The 19,634-nt window shown below is 48.6% G+C and overlaps 1 protein-coding gene across 5 annotated transcripts in view; it reads left to right on the top strand.

Annotated features, from left to right (window-relative positions):
* Positions 1 to 19,634, top strand: part of ST3GAL1 (ST3 beta-galactoside alpha-2,3-sialyltransferase 1) — a 116,803-nt gene that overhangs the window by 81,934 nt on the left and 15,235 nt on the right. For all 5 annotated transcript variants that reach the window (XM_083516934.1, XM_083516936.1, XM_083516935.1 and 2 more), the window contains 3 exons: positions 7,688 to 8,603; positions 11,919 to 12,115; positions 15,085 to 15,264. In XM_083516934.1, coding sequence (XP_083373060.1) covers positions 8,289 to 8,603; positions 11,919 to 12,115; positions 15,085 to 15,264 — 692 coding nt within the window. In that variant the 5' untranslated portion in view covers positions 7,688 to 8,288. The remainder of the gene's footprint in view (positions 1 to 7,687; positions 8,604 to 11,918; positions 12,116 to 15,084; positions 15,265 to 19,634) is intronic.

Genomic DNA, 19,634 nt, shown 5'->3' on the forward strand with positions numbered 1-19,634 from the left:
CCAGGGAGCCATCTTAAGTTGAGGCTGCATAGGCCTTGTGGTGCATGTGATTCAGATTCTATTCAGTTGAACCTCTGGTTACAAAGTTGGTTGGACAGTGTTCTCGAAGCTACCAGCATGAGTTTGACCAGACTGCAGGAGGACAGGAAGACTGGAGTGTCTGGAACAGGTGAGGCTGCAGGTCCCTTATTTTGGCTGCTGATCCCTTATTTTCAAGGCTGCTGGTCCCTTATTTTCAAATCTGTAAGTTGACAGCTATGATCCTCAGGGTCCCTTCCAACTCCATGTTTCTATGAGATTCCTATGAGAAGCCTGAAAAACCAGGACCCGAGTGCTGCAGCAGCACTCTCCATGCTTGCAATTCCAGAAACTGATATTCAGAGTTATATTGCCTCCAACATAGGCCTGGTAGCCATTGGGAGTTTTATCATCCATGAATCTGTTTCACCCTCTTTCAAAGCCTTTCATGTAGCTGGCAACTATGACCTCTTGTGGGAGCAAATTCCCTCATTTAACTATGCAATGTGTAACTAAGTACTTTCTTTTTGTCTGTCTTGGACCTTCAAAACTGTTATGTACTGAAGTTCTCACCCTGGGCCAGCAGGGGGATACTGTAGATAGTTTTCACTCAGGTCCACATATGCAAATAAGGAACTGAAAGTGACATTCAGTGATTGGATAGTTACAGAAAGTTGTTACTGTTGCGTTGTAGTTGAGCTCTATATAAGCAGGTTGGCTGAACCCTTCAGCTCAGTTCTGTTCTGGCCTGTGAATAAACAAGAGCTGTCTGAAGAATCGCTGTGTCGTCTGATATGTTCACCCACAACTTAACAAAAACGGTGTTCGAAATTAGCCAGGCATCAAGCACAGTTTGCATCTGACTATTGGCTGCTTGTGACCAAGTGAAGATGCCTAGGCACCAAGATAGCTCCTGACATCTCCACCATCTGGAGATACGTGCCTGGGGATCATTGCATCTTGACTGTTTGTATACACTAATACCACATCCTGTAGAATTCTATCCGTTTTATTCTATCTCAGGCAATTATCTTGGCGCCTAGGGCTAATTTCGAACACCGTTTGGAAGGTTCAAGGCAGACAAAAGAAAGTACTTAGTCACACATTGCCTAGTTAAACGATGGGATTTGCTCTCACAAGAGGTCGTAGTTGCCACCTACACAAAAGGCTCTGAAAGAGGGTTGAACAGATTCATGGATATTTGCATGCCTGAGCAGGAGAATGGAACAACGTTCTAGTTCATTGTTGTCGCTTGTCTTCATTTACCCCACCCAGCTGCCCTGCTCACAGTTGTGAAGAATATCCCTACATTATATGTCACCATTAAGAAAAAGAGATCAGAATAGGCCATTATAAATGTGGACAGTCCTTGGATCAAGTTCTCAAAGTTCATAACCGAGCTCAAGGTTGTCATCTGAACTAGCCAGATGTTTAACTGATAGTCAATCACAGACAATCCGTCAGTTGATAAATAAGAATTTAGAGCTGTCTAAGGGACGCGGGTGGCGCTGTGGGTTAAACCTCAGCGCCTAGGACTTGCCGATCAGAAGGTCGGCGGTTCAAATCCCCTCGGCGGGGTGAGCTCCCGTTGCTCGGTCCCTGCTCCTGCCAACCTAGCAGTTCGAAAGCACGTCAAAGTGCAAGTAGATAAATAGGTACCACTCCGGCAGGAAGGTAAACGGCATTTCCGTGCTCTGCTCTGGTTCGCCAGAAGCGGCTTAGTCATGCTGGCCACATGACCCGGAAGCTGTACGCTGGCTCCCTCGGCCAATAAAGCGAGATGAGTGTCGCAACCCCAGAATCGGACACGACTAGACCTAATGGTCAGGGGTCTCTTTACCTTTACCTTAACCCCCAAATAGTAACTAGGCATTCTTGTTTTGGCAACTGTAACCTTGGTTTAGGGAGCTATTTGGTGCCTAGCTTAAATATGTGAGGTTCTAACACTGCTTCAGACCTTCCACTTCATTGGGTGGCCCCAGGTCCCCCAACTTCCTCTGTGTTCCCCAAAGATGCCTCTAAAAACATTTTCGTAGTACGCAAAAGCATTTGAATTTAGCTGTCTTAAGAATAAATTAATGAGTGAGATGGCATGTTTTTAATTGGCTGGAGGGGGCAGGGACCTTCACGCAAGAAGCTTTTGCACAACTGGTCCAGACAAGGGCACCAGCATTAATACATTCTTAAGAAATGTTGTCCCGATCTTGAGTCAATGGAGTCTCCTGGTCAAATCCCAAAGCCTGTCTAAAACACGACCCAAAGAAGCAGTGGATATCACATCTGATCTTCTTGCAGGACTGCCATTCAGCATTAGCAGGTCTATCAGATGTCCTGTATTTATTTATTTTTTTCAGCCTTTGGAGTGACAGCTCACAGCCAAGCTTGTTGGCAGCACTGCCCTGTTACATTTGCCCACAACATGCCTGCTTTAGCTATTAATAATGCTGCGTTGCCTCGCTTTATGCCGTGGGCTGGTTCTTACTCAAATGCTGGGCAGGCGCAGGGCAGTGTTAGAACATGCCTCAGAGACCAGGTTTGGGCATGTTGCATCCCATAATATGTACACCCTGTACATCTGCCACACACAAAGGTGTGAGCATGCTAGTTGTGGGTCAGTTGGAGTTGACCTTTTGTCTTGCACTGGACCGATAGCCCAGTGCCAATCATAGGTAAAGGTAAAGGGACCCCTGACCATTAGGTCCAGTCGTGGCTGACTCTGGGGTTGCGGCGCTCATCTCGCGTCACTGGCCGAGGGAGCCGGCGTACAGCTTCCGGGTCATGTGGCCAGCATGACTAAGACGCTTCTGGCGAACCAGAGCAGCGCACGGAAATGCCGTTTACCTCCCCGCCGGAGCGGTACCTATTTATCTACTTGTACTTTGACGTTCTTTCGAACTGCTAGGTGGGCAGGAGCTGGGACCGAGCAACGGGAGCTCACCCCGCCGCGGGGACTCGAACCGCTGACCTTCTGATCAGCAAGTCCTAGGCTCTGTGGTTTAACCCACAGCACCACCTGCGTCCAATCATAGACCATGGCAGATTTGGCACAGATGCACCATGCCAGTCTAGGCCAACCCAATGCACTCTAAATGCACGGCTATGTTGCCTGGAGTTAATGGGAGTTGTAGTCCCAAATACCTGCAGTGTGCCAGGTTGGGGAATGCTCATATTCCTTAGAATTATAGAGTTGGAAGGGACCCTGAGATCATCTAGTCCAACCCCCTGCAATGCAGAAATCTCAGCTAAAGCATTTATGTCCATCCAACCAATGCAGAAGCTGACAGCATTGCATGTGGAATTTAGGCAGGAGCAAGAGGAAGCTGCTTTTTTCCCTTGTTTTGCTGTTTCCTCAGTGCTGGCCTCATCTGATATCAGAATGTGCCACAAAACTTTGGGGATAAGGATGCAAAGAAGGTCTGTGTGTGTGTGTGTGTGTGCGCGTGCGCAAAGTTTGATTCAAGGGACAAGGCAGTGAGGGGCTGTCATCCCAGATAACCAAGCAAAGCCTGTTTGCCAGCCTTTGGTGGCGAAGAAAGGAACATAGCAGAGAATGCAGCTTAAAGGCAAGAGCAATTCATTTGCCTGTTTTAAAATACTCTCTTGAGTTGGAATCACATGGTTGTGACTCACCAAGTCACAATACATGCAACAATAGTCTTCATGTAAGGAAGTTAAGTTTAGACAGGTCTCATGATACGTAATCTCTTAGGCGGCTTGTAGGCGCAAAATACCGCCGGCATGCAACGCCTTGTTAGTGGGATTTGCGCCGGCAGCCAATCTGCGACTGGGCCAAGTTCAAAGTTATGGTACTAATACATAAGGCCTTCTGCAGCTCAGGAGCAGGTTACTTATTCACTTCTGTGGGAGAAAGTTAAGCAAAGAAGATGCAATCAGGAATGTCATTGGAGAGGTGTTTCAAATTGCTACTTCCCCCCTCGTGGTCCTCAGTTATCACAGCTATTGAGAATCAACCCTAGGCTGGGCTGCGCAGTTCTACCAGTTTTAACCTGCGTAGCCCTGCCCTCGAGTTTTGCTTCTTGGTCACACTTGAGTGTAACGGCATGTTTGCTTACGACAGTCAAACTTGCATTTTTCAGAGCTTTCCCAGGAAGAAAACCCTGCAGGCAGCCGTCTCCCTCCTTTTCCATGGGAGAGCAATCGGCAGCGTCTGTGTTTCACCTGAGCAAATGTCAAGGGCTGACATTCTTGATTTAGAAGCCCTTTCTTTACCCGGCTGAATGGATTCCGGGGAATTCTGAGCCAAACCCAATTGTGCAGGTTTCAGCTCTGCGTGGAGTAACAAGAAAAGTGTGGGGAGGGAGAGAAAGACTGGCAGGGCTCTGGAGAGTGTGTGACAGACGAGAGGGGGGGCGGCGATTTATGGGGTTTTGCGCCACACGCAAATCAGAAGTCTGAGCAGTCAGAGATGGACATGAGGGCACAGAAAGGATGGGAAGCAGAGGAAGGGGCTATGCAGGCAAGGGGCAGGCCAGTCGAACCCTCGGCATCCCCAGCCTCACTGTCTCCAAGAACTAGGAGGGGCAACTTCCATGCAGGAGAAGTCTCAGGTGGTATATTCATTCTTCATCAGATGAGTGTACAGTGGTACCTCGGGTGAAGTATTTAATTCGTTCCAGAGGTCCGTTCTTAACCTGAAACTGTTCTGAAGCACCACTTTAGCTAATGGGGCCTCCCGCTGCTGCCACGCCGCCACTGTGCGATTTCTGTTCTCATCCTGAAGCAAAGTTCTTAACCCGAGGTACTATTTCTGGGTTAGCGGAGTCTGTAACCTGCAGCATATGTAACCTGAAACGTATGTAACCCGAGGTACCACTGTACAGTGGTACCTTGGGTTAAGAACTTAATTCGTTCTGGAGGTCCGTTCTTAACCTAAAACTGTTCTTAACCTGAAGCACCACTTTAGCTAATGGGGCCTCCCTTTGCCGCCACACCGCTGGCTGGAGCACAATTTCTGTTCTCATCCTGAAGCAAAGTTCTTAACCCGAGGTACCATTTCTGGGTTAGCGGAGTCTGTAACCTGAAGCGTCTGTAACCCGAGGTATATAAGCCTAGGAGTGTGTCCCACAGATTTATTGACGGCTGCGCTGGGCATGAAACTGGAAAGCAGCCATGTAGATGCCAGAAACCCTGGATAGCTCAGTTGCTAGAGCATGAGAGACTTGGGTTAAAGGCCCACTTTGGGCAAAAGATTCTTGCATTTCAGGAGGTTAGACTAGATGAGCCCCGCGGTCCCTTCCAACTCTGTTTACAATTCTGTGATTCTGTGTGTGTGCATCTGGTGTACCTTAGGAGCTGCTGTTAAGTGTGTGATTTTGGCAATAAAGAATTAACTGCCGTTTGCCTTCCTTGGCTGGGCATGCGCAGGACCGGGGTGGGGTGGGATTGGGCAGGCAGAACAGGCTGTGCACCTGTGATTTATGGACTGTGGCCACCTCTGGCCCTCTCTCACGAAACACAGTGACGCACAGACTCAGAGGAGTGGCCTTCCCACATCTTCAAGGTGTTATTTGGCTTGGCCTGGTGAAATTCCTTTCGCAGCCACATTCTTCAAGTTTAGGCTCAAGCCCAGTGGTGATTTGTCTTGCGAGAGCCATTTAAAAGGGATGGGGGTGGGGGGGAGAGAAAAATCTTTGCACACCTGGATTAAATCAAGCTCTTTCTAGCATGTCTGCGAGTTACTAAGGAAATTGGAGAAATGGAAAGTTGCATGGTTTCCAACAGTGCTGCCTGGGAATAGCTTTAGGCACCAGCCTTGGTCATAGAATATGAGTGAAGTTGTGAATTGGGGGAGAAGCATGATTGGACTTGCTGTGCCCCACTGCTCCACATTTTCATCCAAAGTCGTGAGCGGAATCGACTTTGAGAGAGGGCAGAGGGCCGCTGGGCAATATCCAAGTCCTGTATGTGTTGCAGGAACAGGGAAACTCTGGGCAAAGTTTTGACTTCCCCCACCTTACCTGTTGTTGCTGATGGCAGCAGCTGCTGTGTACATCTCTCATTTCAGGTATGGTGAGCGAATGTTGGTTCTTACCGAGTTAAGTGACTTCTCTGTAGGCAGAATTGGGATCCTTGATGTGGCTCAGAGATTGGTGGACTCTCTTGGGATCCAGAATGGCCCTCCATTTCCCTGATTTTTTGGGGACCATAAAGAGAATAGAGTAGCAGCCAAAGCCTTGCTGTGGTTGTAGCACAGGCTCTATTGCGCTGTTCTCCAGCAGATGCTGGATTGCTTAAAGCACCAGGTGGTGTTTCTTGAGGTCTCTAGCATTGGATGAGCCCCAGTAGGGACAAAAGGAAGAATAGTTTTCCTTTCTCAATAATAATAATAATAATAATAATAATAATAATAATAATAATAATAATTCATTATTTATACCCTGCCCATCTGGGCTTCCAACAAAGTATTAAAATACAGTAGTCTGTTAAACATTAAAAGCTTCCTTAAAGAGGGCTGCCTTCAGATGTCTTCTAAAAGTTTGGTAGTTGTTCTTCTCTTTGACATCTGGTGAGAGGGCATTCCACAGAGCGGGTGCCACCACCGAGAAGGCCCTCTGCCTGGTTCCCTGTATCATGGCTTTTCGCAGTGAGGGAACCGCCAGAAGGCCCTTGGTGCTGGACCTCAGTGTCCGGGCAGAACGATGGAGGTGGAGATGCTCCATCAGGTATACTGGGTTGAGGCTGTTTAGGGCTTTAAAGGTCAGCACCAACACTTTGAATTGTGCTCGGAAACGTACTGGGAGCCAATGTAGGACTGGTGTTATGTGGTCTCGGCGGCCGCTCCCAGTCACCAGTCTAGCTGCCGCATTCTGGATTAGTTGTAGTTTCCGGGTCACCTTCTAAGGTAGCCCCACGTAGAGCTCATTGCAGTGCCTTCTTTTTGTCCCTGGTCTCTTCCAGTGCATCTTCCAAGCCCTCCCTAAGCAGCTTGCCCCCCTTGATGGGGTCGCTGGCCAGGCTGGTCTTGGCTTTGGCTTCTGACTGCCACTGTTTAAGCCAGAGCTGTCTGCGAACTCCTACATCCACTGCCAGGGCCCTTGCTGCAAGTTGCAAAGCGTCCGATGAGGCCTCAGCCACATAATTCAACCCCCTGCGATGCAGGAATCTTTTGCAGAATGTGGGGCTCAAACTCACAGCCCTGACATTATCATGCTCTACCTACTGACCTATCCCAGTAGACAGCACAGCCTGAGCTAGATGAACAAACTGCAGCCTCGTACGTCCATCTGTTTTCGTGCGGGAGCCTTGCTGCGGCTGCTCCCCTCCATTTATTCCAGAGTTCCACTTCTGCTTGTTATGAATACTCTTCTGTTGGTAAGTGCTACCAATTGTGCCTTAATGTAACGGGTAGATTTCACGAAATGCTGGTAAACTATAATTTCAAAAACACAGATTATATCCTGAATATGTTGCAGAACAGCCAGCCGACCGGTGGCTCAGCTTGCAAGAGAGCGTAGGATTTATTATGTTGAAAAGGCCTCTTTGGACAGTTCTCAACACATGAATCCCATGTTGGGAGCAGCAGAAACGTTTAATTTCCATTGATTTGAAGCTGTGGGGGGTTGGGAGATGAAACCTGCGCCCTCCCATTAAATGGAAAGATCCCTGAAACTCACTGTCGAAGTTTCTCCTCCTCTCTTGTGTTTTCCAGGTAGAAAAAAAGGAGTTTCAGCATCGTAACGTGGACGAGGCTTTTGACTGCCAGCTGCCTGGAACGACAACCTTTGAATGAGCTAATCAGCGGCCCTAATGAAATAATTTCCAGAGGAAAAGTGATTTTTTTCGCCCTTACTTAAAGCCTTTTTTTCATTTAAGGTCTCTCTTCCCACACAGCAAAGAGGTGGGTGGGGGAGTGTTCTTTGACATTGTTAATAATTTCCTCCCTCAAACTGCCGGGGTGGCAAAAAAAGAAACAGAAAATTGCAGTTGTTTGCTTTCATTAAACCTTTGGAGGAATTAGCAGCTGCTGGAGGAGAGCCGAAGGAAAAAAGAGTTGTGAAGGTGGATGGAGCCTTTTATTTTTCTCATAAAAGGAGATAAGAGATGATCAGGGATTCAGTCCTGTTTCAGTCGCTCCAGGACACAGTAATGTGGGCTGTTCCTTTTGGACAATAAAGGCAATTAAGCTACTGTTTGCAGCCTAAACAGAGCCCTGGAAGGAAACCTCCGCTTTTGCTTGCCTCAGCCGCTGGCGTTTCGCTCAAGCATCCGGGCTAAGGAGGAGGAGGCGGAGGCGGCAGCAGCGGGTCAAGATGCTGGCCATCAGGAAGAGGGGCTTCAAGATGTTTACTCTTGCCTTATTGTTTGTCATTACCATCACGTCGTTCTTGCTGAACTACAGCCACAACACGGTCATGGTCGCCTGGGACCCCAAACAGCTCATCTACCAGTTTTCGGAGCAGTTTCGGAGACTGATGAAATATTCCCAGAGGCCTTGCAGCTGCCGCACGTGCATTTCTGAAGAGGGGGTCTCGCTCTGGTTCGACGACAGGTTCAACCAAACTATGCAACCCTTCCTGACCACACAGAATGCCTTCATGCCCGAAGACAGCTACAAGTGGTGGCTGGTGAGTAGCTAGCTGTGGAGGAGAGAGACCTGTTTGTCTTGGGGTCTCCCCACTTTCTTGTGGTTTCCCCCCCCCCAGCCTTCAGTCATCCAAATTTTCCCTAGCCATTTTTAACTGGTGTGTATGTGTGAACCAAGGGATGTGGGTGGCGCTGTGGGTTAAACCACAGAGCCTAGGACTTACTGATCAGAAGGTTGGTGGTTCAAATCCCCGCAACAGGGTGAGCTCCCGTTGTTCGGTCCCAGCTCCTGATAACCTAGCAGTTCAAAAGCACGTCAAGTGCAAGTAGATAAATAGGTACCGCTCTGGGGGAAGGTAAACGGCGTTTCTGTGTGCTGCTCTGGTTCGCCAGAAGCGGCTTGGTCATGATGGCCACATGACCCGGAAGCTGTCTGTGGACAAACGCCGGCTCCCTCGGCCTATAGAGCGAGATGAGCGCCACAACCCCAGAGTCGTCCGCGACTGGACCTAATGGTCAGGGGTACCTTTACCTTTACCTATGTGTGAACCACCAGCATTTTAGTACAGGATTCTCCACAAACAGGAACATTTCTGTATGCACTTTTGACCAAGATGAAACACCTTTGCAAGCAATTTCCCCCTAATGCAATGTAAATCTTTTGGTGATGTTTTTCACAAACGTGGGGCATTTTCCTTTCCCCTCGTATGTGCATTGTTGTGCATCTTGGTTGGTTGGAGCCTTGCGTGGCTAAATTTGGGAGGATCGTAAAATCGTAGAAAGAGTTTAATTCAAAATTCCCAGCTCTTGGCAAATTGAATCAAAGGATCTTAGAGCTGCATCTAGTCCAACCCTTCAGTGCAGGAATTTCAGCTAAAGCGTCCTTGACAAATAGGCAAAGAAACCTCTGCTTAAAAACCTACAAGGAAGGAAAGTCCACCACCTCCTGAGGGAGACCATTCCACTGTCAAACAGCTTTTACTGCCAGAAAGTTTTTTCGACTATTTAATCTTCCTCTGGTGAGGCTTCCCTAGGGGGTTCTCTGGCTGGAGGCTCCCACATTTCCAAGCACAATTTAAAGTGTTGGTGCTGACCTTTAAAGCCCTAAACGGCCTCGGTCCAGTATACCTGAAGGAGCATCTCCACCCCCATCGTTCAGCCCGGACACTGAGGTCCAGCTCCGAGGGCCTTCTGGGGGATCTCTCACTGCGAGAAGCCAAGTTACAGGGAACCAGGCAGAGGGCCTTCTTGGTAGTGGCACCTGCCCTGTGGAACTCCTCCCACCAGATGTCAAAGAGAAAAACAACTACCAGATTTTTAGAAGACACTGAAGGCAGCCCTGTTTAGGGAAGATTTTAATGTTTGATGCATTATTGTATTTTAATATTCCGTTGGAAGCTGCCCTGAGTGGCTGGGGAAACCCAGCCAGATGGGCAGTGTATAAATAATAAATTATTACTATTATTATTATCATCACCCCTGAGCGTTGGCCATCAGGGCAGGGCCCGATAGGTCCTTGCAAACATCTGGAGGGCCACAGATGTGGGCAACAATAGGCACTGAACCTTTGTGTTATTCATTCATCCCCTCAATGTGTTTCCCAGCCATTTTCCTAACTATCATTTTGTTTGCTTGTTATATTTATATCCCACCCTTTTCTCCAAAGAACTCAAAAGTGAGTTGCATGGTTCTCCCTTTCCCCCATATTATCCTCAGAGCAACTCTGCAAGGTAGCCTTGAGAGCAAGTGACTGGCTCAAGGTCACCCACGAGCTTCCTGGCTCGGATGGGAATTGGGACCCTGATCTCTCCCAGGTCCTAGTCCAACACTCTAACCACCAAACCACCGCTGGCTCTCAACAAATCAGCAAAGAAGTTGCCTTTTGTAAGAACACTGCAGTTGCACAAACCTAAATTTCCAGCATGCTCTTGGATCCCTCCTGCAAATTACTGACAGCCTGGAGGCAGCTTTAGTGACCAGTCTGAGAAACGGTTTGTTCTGCATGGTATCTGGTTTCTGTGGCAAGCTGTCCGTCAGAAATTTCTGTCGTGGGTGGCTTTCCCGATGTCTGAGAGGCCCGTTAAATCTGTGCTGACAGCAGGGGGGGGGGACACCTGCCAATCCTCCCCAGAATCAATATCATTAGAGGCAATGACCGGATTTCTGTTGCCTCTGGTCTCACCAGCTGGCTCATTTCTTACTTCACATTATAATTGGGTTTGGGCAGGGGTAGGAAACAGCTGTGGAATAGATGTTCACATTTGCTCGGAAGGAAATGAAAGCACCATATTATGGACATTGCAAGTCTAGGTAGGGATACCAATGTGGTGTAGTGGTTAGAGTGTCGGACTAGGACCCGGGAGACCAGGGTTTGAATACCCATTCTGCCACGAAGCTCACTGGCTGACCTTGGGCCTCTCAGCCTAACCTACCTCAAAGGGTTGTTATGAGGATAAAACAGGGTGCATGGGAATGCAGGGATCTTTTTCCCCTGGTGGGGGACACACCATGCTCCTTCTGGGGTAGTTTGTTCACCTTTGGTCCTAAGCCTGCACTCAGATCTCACCTGTGGCTCTTAGAAGCAGTCAGCATGCAACAGCGGCCACACCCTGGGAATGGCTTTAACTGACTGGCTAAACCACTTGAGGGTAGCTGATTGTCTCAAACCCTCGGTGAATTAGGGATTTTCCCTGCATGTGAAGACAGGCTCAGCAGATCGAGCGGAAAGACCATTAGTGGGTCCGACGCTCAAGAAAGCGGTTTCTCCAAGAGCTTTAATCAAGGAAACGAATGTGATATCTACCATGTTTGAATGCCTCTTGTGTCACCTAACCTGCTCCAGCCTATTGATTCCCAAGCCAAGACACTCTTGTAACAACAACAACAACAACAACAACAACAACAATTTATTACTTATACTGGGCCCATCTGGCTGGGCGTCCCCAGCCACTCTGGGCAGCTACCAACAAAATATTAAACACCTGATAAAACATCAACATAAAAAGCTTTCCTAAAGAGGGCTGCCTTCAGATGTCTTTTAAAAGTCAGATAGTATTTTTATTTCTTAGACATCTGGTAGGAGGGCATTCCACAGGGTGGGTGCCACTACCGAGAAGGCCCTGTGCCTGTTTCCCTGTAACCTCACTTCTTGCAGGGAGGGAACCGCCAGAAGGCCCTTGGAGCTGGACCTCAGTGTCCAGACTAAACGATGGGGGCGGAGAAGCTCCTTTGGGTATACTGGACCGAGGCCATTTAGGGGTTCAAAGGTCAGCACCAACACTTTGAATTGTGCCCGGAATCCTTTTTCCACAGCCCCTCCGAAAGCCGCGCAGTGACTCGTGTGTTCTTCTTTACAGAAGCTGCAAGGGGAAAAGAACCCCAAGGGTTTAAACGAGACCATCCAGGAACTGTTTGAGCTCATCCCTGGAGATGCGGACCAGCTCCTGGAGAGAAGCGGTTCACGATGCAGGCGGTGCGCCGTGGTGGGGAACTCGGGTAACCTCAAGCAGTCGCAGTATGGCCAGGAGATCGACAACCATGACTTTGTGTTCAGGTGAGTCCCTGTTGCAAGGCTCAGCAGTCTTAGCCTGACCACTCTCTGCCACTGAAAGTAACAAAAAGAAAAGAAAGAAGCCATTGTCTTCATGGTGAGGCTTAAATAGGTGACGTCTGCAGCTGAGCCTCACCACAGATCCCATTTACCAATTTCCAGCCCATTGCTGCTGCAGAATCGTGATTCGCATACACCTCCCCCTCACCTGATAAGTCGATATTTGCAACCAAATGGGGGAACTGACTCCATAGGGGAAAGGATGCAGCTCAGCAGTAGAACACCTAGTTTTTGTGCAGAACGCCGCAACTTCAGTCCCCAGCATCTCCACGTAAGGCTGGGAGCAGTGGTGTAGCATGGGTTGCCAGAACCACATGGAGGGACGTTTGAAACGGACAAAATATGTGTGCACATTCAACTGCCTCACGGCATCCACATCGCCCAGGAGATTGCAGCCATTGAGATAAGAAAAGGGAAGTCATTCCATTGTCCGGAGAGGTGGCTTCCTGGTTCGCATGGAGAAGCCGTTTCCAACCGGGGCCCAGCGACAGAAGCTGTATTGAGGCATCACCGTGGCAACCACCCCTGTGCCCCCCTTAAAAAAGCTACACCACTGGCTGGTGGGGGAGAGAGAGAGATCGGTCTGAAATGCTGAACAGCAGCTGCTGCTCAGTGCAGACAATACTGAGCTTGGTCTGAATATGCACAAGGCAGCTTACTATAAAAGGTAAAGGGACCCCTGACTGTTAGGTCCAGTTGCGGATGACTCTGGGGTTGCAGCGCTCATCTCACTTTACTGGCCGAAGGAGCCGGCGTACAGCTTCCAGGTCATGTGGCCAGCATGACTAAGCCGCTTCTGGCGAACCAGAGCAGCGCACGGAAACGCCGTTTACCTTCCCATCGGAGCGGTACCTATTTATCTACTTGCACTTTGACGTGCTTTCGAACTGCTAGGTTGGCAGGAGCAGGGACTGAGCAACAGGAACTCACCCCATTGCGGGGATTCGAACCACCGACCTTCTGATCGGCAAGCCCTAGGCTTTGGTTTAGACTATTTGGTTTTACTATATTTCTGTACAATAATTGATTCTAGCTCTAGCCAGTTCTTTCACTCTGCCTCTTGTGAATGCTTTGGCTGTTCCACTTAAATTTAAAAAAATTCTCATACACACACACACACACACACACACACACACACACACACACTGCTTTCAATATGCTGTCCTTTAAACAAGCAAATAAAATAAAACCCATGGCGATTTATGTTGAAGCAAACAGGCAGATCGTATTAAGAGGTTTTTCATTCCGTTACTGCCCGTCTTCCTGTTCACCTGTAGGGAGCACCCTCTTTTAGCAGCTCTGCTCATCTTCAGAGGCCTCAGGGTGCCATAGCCTTTACCCGAATTCAAGCAACCTTGAGTGAACTCTTTATGGCGGAGTTCCACATGATCCAGGGAACAGTTTAGTTAAATACATGCACACACCCTAGCCACAAGAACTGGCAAATATTTTATAGAGGATGAAAGGTCGTGTCAACCACGAACATGGTCCAGCCACTTGCGGGCATCATGGCTTTCTTACCAGCGTGTTATTTAGGTGGCATTCATGCACAGACACCCATATCAGGCTCAGGAGCAGGGGAGGCTGCCTTGCATGGTGTCGGGCCGCTGGGCCACCCAGCCCAGTATTGACAGCACTGGCAGCAGCTGTCCAGGATTTCACACAAGTCCTTTCCAGCTGTTCTTGGAGTTGGCAGAGATTGAATCTGGGACCCTCTGTTTTCCAAAAAAGTGGGGGCTCTACTTCTGTGGCCTTTCTCTTTCGCGTACACGATGGTTTGGATTGCCAAATTGTGCCTGTTAGCGTAGCCGCAAGGGTGTTTCTGGCACCCACGAGGCCCCTCTCGTCCCCCTGCTGAATTTAGTTATTTACGTACGATTGTTCCATACAATTTAAATGCTGCTTAACTGTAAAAAGACACCAAAAAAGCACCTCAGAGGGTAGGGGGGTTGACAAAGCTAATAGTATTATCAGTAAGAAGAAGAAAAAAACAGCTCTTTAAAACGTTCAAAAAAATAAAATCTGCAACAAACTAAAAACAGATTAAAACATACTTCGACCTTCTCCAAGTCTGGCTAGGCTTTACTAAAGGATAAATGTTTTTAGTAGGTGCCAAAATTGAGTACAGCAAAGGTGTCTCTGCCTGGTGTCAGTAGGCTGGGAGTTCCAAAGTGTTCTGCCACACTAAAAGATTGATTTCTCATAAATATAGAACAGGTGTTACATGGAGCCTATAACAGTCCCTGTTCCGCAGACTGAAGCAGTCGAGTGGGGTGGTATTCTTAATTAATTAATTTTGTATACTGCCCTGTATACCGTATACTGTAATTTTTGTATACTGTATACAGGATTCAGGGCAGTTCACAACATCTTGCAGGGAAACTGGTTCCAGGTTGTTAATGGCTTTGTATACTAACAATAACGCCTTGAACTTGACCTGGCAGCGGATCAGAAACCAGCACAGATCTCTGGGCAAGTGTTCTATACTGACAAGGTCTCGCTCCTGTCAGTAACCGTGTTTTAGCGTTTTGCACTAACCTCAGCTTCCTGATCAAGCACAAGGGAAGCCCCACAAAGGGCACATTGCAGTAATCTAGCCAATGCATGAACTACCATGGTCAGTCTTTCCCAATCCAGGAATGGTTGCAGCTGTTGAACCAATTGCACTTCTGCGCTTGAGAGGAACCCTTCCTTAGCCAACAGAAGAATTTTCTGAAGTCCATTCGAGGTGCGGGGGCTGGCTGTGAGACTTACGAGGTGGGAAGGGGAGAGTTTCTCCAGCCTGCAAATGCGCCCATCAATAGTGGCCGTTGCCACCTGTGGCAAGATGATGCCAATTCCTACCTGCCCCTTGTACCTCCTCCTGGCGTCGCCTGCTTTTTCCCTCACCCCTCTTCTCTTGGACCACACAGAATGAACAAAGCCCCCACAGCCGGCTATGAGTCTGACGTCGGCAGCAAAACGACCCACCACTTTGTCTACCCCGAGAGCTACAAGGAGCTGGGCGAGAACGTCAGCATGATAGTCATCCCGTTCAAGACCCTGGACCTTCGCTGGGTCATCAGCGCTCTCACCACAGGGACCATCAACCAGTAAGTGGCCGTGTCTGCTCTGTTCTAGGAGGCCATGAGAAGTTGGGCGAGTTCTGTTGGACGAGATCTGGGAGTCTTTGTGGACCACTCATGTTGGTTCATGGGGGACGCGGGTGGCACTGTGGGTTAAACCACAGAGCCTAGGACTTGCCGATCAGAAGGTTGGCGGTTCGAATCCCCGCGACAGGGTGAGCTCCCGTTGCTCGGTCCCTGCTCCTGCCAACCTAGCAGTTCGAAAGCACATCAAAGTGCAAGTAGATAAATAGGTACCACTCTGGCGGGAAGGTAAACGGCGTTTCTGTGCACTGCTCTGGTTCGCCAGAAGCGGCTTAGTCATGCTGGCCACATGACCTGGAAGCTGTACACCGGCTCCCTCGGCCAATAAAGCAAGATGAGCGCCACAACCCCAGAGTCGTCTGCGACTGGACCTAATGGTCAGGGGTCCCTTTACCTTTACAATGTTGGGTCAACAGTGCGATGCAGCAGCAAAAAAAGCAAATGCTGTTCTAGACTGTACCAACAGAAGTATAGTATCTAGATCAAGGGACGTAATAGTGAGCCCACATCTTGATCCAGCAGATCTCTTCATATGATCTCACAGAATAGAAGAACCACAGAACTGTAGTTGGAGGGGACTCCAAGAGTCATCTAGTCTAACCCTGCGCAATGCAGGAATCTCAACTAAAGCACCCATGACAGATAACCGTCCAACCTTTACTTACAAACCTGCAGGGAGAGTCCATCACATGAGGGAGTCCGTTTTACTGTTGAGCAGCTCTTACTTTCAGAAAGTTCTTCCTGGTGTTTAGTCTTGTCACTTGAAGCCATGGGTTCGAGTCCTACCCTCCAGAGCAGGAGAAAATAAGCTTGCTTCATCTTCCATGCGACAGCCCTTGAGATATAATAATAATAATAATAATAATAATAATAATAATAATAATAATAATAATAAATTTTATTGATGCCAGAGCCGGGTTCAGGGCGGCTAACACCAATAATATAAAATCACAGTAAAAACATAATACAGTGGTACCTCGCAAGACGAATGCCTCGCAAGACGAAAAACACGCAAGACGAAAGAGTTTTCCGTTTTTTGAGTCGTTCCGCAATACGAATTTCCCTATGGGCTTGCTTCGCAAGACGAAACGTCTTGCGAGTTCTTGGGAGTTTGTTTCCTTTTTCTTAAAGCCGCTAAGCCGTTAATAGCCGCTAAGCCGCTAATAGCCACTAAGCTGCTAATAGCTGTGCTTCGCAAGACGAAAAAACCGCAAGACGAAGAGACTCACGGAATGGATTAATTTCGTCTTGCGAGGCACCACTGTAGTGGGGAAAGAGAGGGAGAAAAACAAAACAAAACCCAATTTAAAATACAGGTTAAAATGCAATTTAAAATGCAGCCTCATTTTAAAATAGCTGATAAATCAAGACCATAAGGGGAGAGAAACATAAGGGTCAGACCGAGTCCAAACCAAAGGCCAGGCGGAACAGCTGTCAAGATGTCAAGTCCCGCTGGGCCCTTGTGACAGAGCGTTCCACCACGTCGGGGCCAGTGTTGAAAAGGCCCTGGCCCTAGTTGAAACCATTCTAACCTCCTTGAGGCTCAGGAGCTCCAAAGTGTTGTTATTTGTGGACCTTAAGGTCCTCCGCGGGGCATACCGGGAGAGGCGGTCCCGTAGGTACGTGGGTGCTAGGCCGTATAGGGCTTTAAAGGTCAAAACCAGCACCTTAAACCTGACCCTCTACTCCACCGGGAGCCAGTGCAGTTGGTAAAGCACTGGATGAATGTGATCCCGCTGTTGTATCTCCTCTCAGTCTCCTGAGGTTTGGTTTGCAGACCCTTGATCCCCTTGGTTGCCCTCCTCTGCACACGTTCCAGCTTGTCAACATCCTAAATTGTGGTGCTGGGAACTGGACTCCAGGTGTGGTCTGACCAAGGCAGAATAAGAGTGGGACCATTACTTCCCTTGATCTGAACACTAGACTTCTGTCGATCCAGCCTAAAGTAGCATTAGCTGTTTTTGCTGCTGCATCACAACGTTGACTTATGTTAAGCTTGTGGTCAGAGATTCTTCCGTTGCGATTCCTGCATTGCAGCAGGTTGGGCTAACCAACTCCTCAGTTCTTCCCGACTCTACAATTCTATGATTCTATATCTGGCTGATGTAGGCTATTAGAAGGTGTTCAATCTCGCCCTCCAACACCCACCTGATATTTATTCTTACGTGGCTCCTTCCTGTTCCATTTATTGCGTCTGGAAGTTGCCGCCGATCAGATCAGGCAGGTTCCTGAAGTTAGTGTCTCGATGATGGTTATTATTATTATAAGCCACGGCAGCCCACCGAGTTCCAGCCAGGAAATTAAAAACACAAGGAGCACATAATGTAGAGAGCAGGCCTTTGGCAAGCAGGAAGAAGATGGGCTCTTGATTAATGGACAGAGACTTTTTTTATGAAGTGAGAGCACTTTTTCCCTGCAATGGGCCATAGAGAGCCAAAGCAGGCGCAGCTCAATTTTGAGCCTCAACGGAGACCGACAATATATGGGGGAAGCAAGCGGTCATGACCCCATAGGAACCTGGCTGGCTGTTGGGAGAATGGAATGAATGCGGAATCAGACGGGCCTTTGGCCTCATCCAGCCATTGTTGTTGGCAGTAAAAACGTTTATTTTTATTTATTGCATTTATATCTCACCTTTTTCTCCAAAGAGCTCAATGTTGGCATACTGTGTGATCCTCTCCCCATCTCATTTAATCCACACAACAACCCTGCGAGGCAGTGACTGGCTCAAGGTCACCCATGGGGCATCATTACATGAGTGGGGATTTGAGACCTGTCCCACTGAACATAAGGAGAGCATGCTGGATCAGGCCAATGGCCAATCTTGCCCAGCATCCTGTTCTCACAGTGGCCAGCCAGATCATAGAATCATAGAATCATAGAGTTGGAAGAGACCACAAGGGCCATCGAGTCCAACCCCCTGCCAAGCAGGAAACACCATCAGAGCACTCCTGACATATGGTTGTCAAGCCTCTGCTTAAAGACCTCCAAAGAAGGAAACTCCACCACACTCCTTGGCAGAAAATTCCACTGTCGAACAGCTCTTACTGTCAGGAAGTTCTTCCTAATGTTTAGGTGGAATCTTCTTTCTTGTAGTTTGGATCCATTGCTCCGTGTCCGCTTCTCTGGAGCAGCAGAAAACAACCTTTCTCCCTCCTCTATGTGACATCCTTTTATATATTTGAACATGGCTATCATATCACCCCTTAACCTCCTCTTCTCCAGGCTAAACATGCCCAGCTCCCTTAGCCGTTCCTCATAAGGCATCGTTTCCAGGCCTTTGACCATTTTGGTTGCCCTCCTCTGGACACGTTCCAGTTTGTCAGTGTCCTTCTTGAATTGTGGTGCCTGTTGTCAGGTGTGTGTGCAGGAGCCAGGCCCTGTGACCAATAGGACTTTGCAGGACTGGGGCCTTCCTGAGTTTGTTCTGAAGAGGCAAGGCGCGGCCGCACAGGTGAGGCTAGTTGGTAACTCACAGCACCTGGTGGCAAGAGCTAGGAAGGGTTATAAGATCAGCATTTCCCTTCAGCTCTTTGCCACAGCAGCACGCTTCCTGCCTTGCTACGTTTGGCTTCTTGCTTCCTGATCCTTGAACCTCGGCTTCTTGACTCCCTGCTTCTTGATCCTCGGACCCTTGACTTCGTGACTCCTTGCTTCCTGGCCCTTGGCTTCCTGAATCCTGGCTTCTGGGCCCCCGTTCCTGCTCCCATCCCGCCATCTTGCCCCCGGTCCTGACGTCCCCTGCCGGGACTTTGATTGCCCGTGAACCGGACCGTGACACTTGTGGAAAACCAGTAAGCAGGACCAGAAATGCAGCAGCAAAAAAAGCTTATGCTCTTCTGGAATCTCAGCTAAAGCATCCATGACAGATGGCCACCCAACCTCTGCTTAAAAACCTCCAAGGAAGTAGATTCCACCACCTCTCGTTGGGGTCTATTCCACTGTCGAACTGCCCTTAACTATCAGAAAGCATTTCTGTGTGTTTAGATGGAATCTCCTTGAAGCCATTGGTTCACGTCCTACCCTCCAGAGCAGGAGAAGACAAGCATGCTCCCTCTTCCACGTGACAGCCCTTGAGATATTTGAAGATGGCTATCATATCTCCACTAACATGAGTTTGACCAAACTGCAGGAGGCAGTGGAAGACAGGAGTGCCTGGCGTGCTCTGGTCCACGGGGTCACGAAGAGTCGGACACGACTAAATGACTAAACAACAACAACAAATCATAACTCCTCTAAGTCTCCTCTTTTCCAGGTTAAACATACCCAGCTCCTTAAACCGTTCCTCATAAGGCTTGGTTTCCAGACCCTTG

The sequence above is a fragment of the Podarcis liolepis genome (genome assembly GCF_965112155.1).
Source record: "Podarcis liolepis genome assembly, chromosome: 8".
Classification (NCBI taxonomy): Eukaryota; Metazoa; Chordata; class Lepidosauria; order Squamata; family Lacertidae; genus Podarcis; species Podarcis liolepis.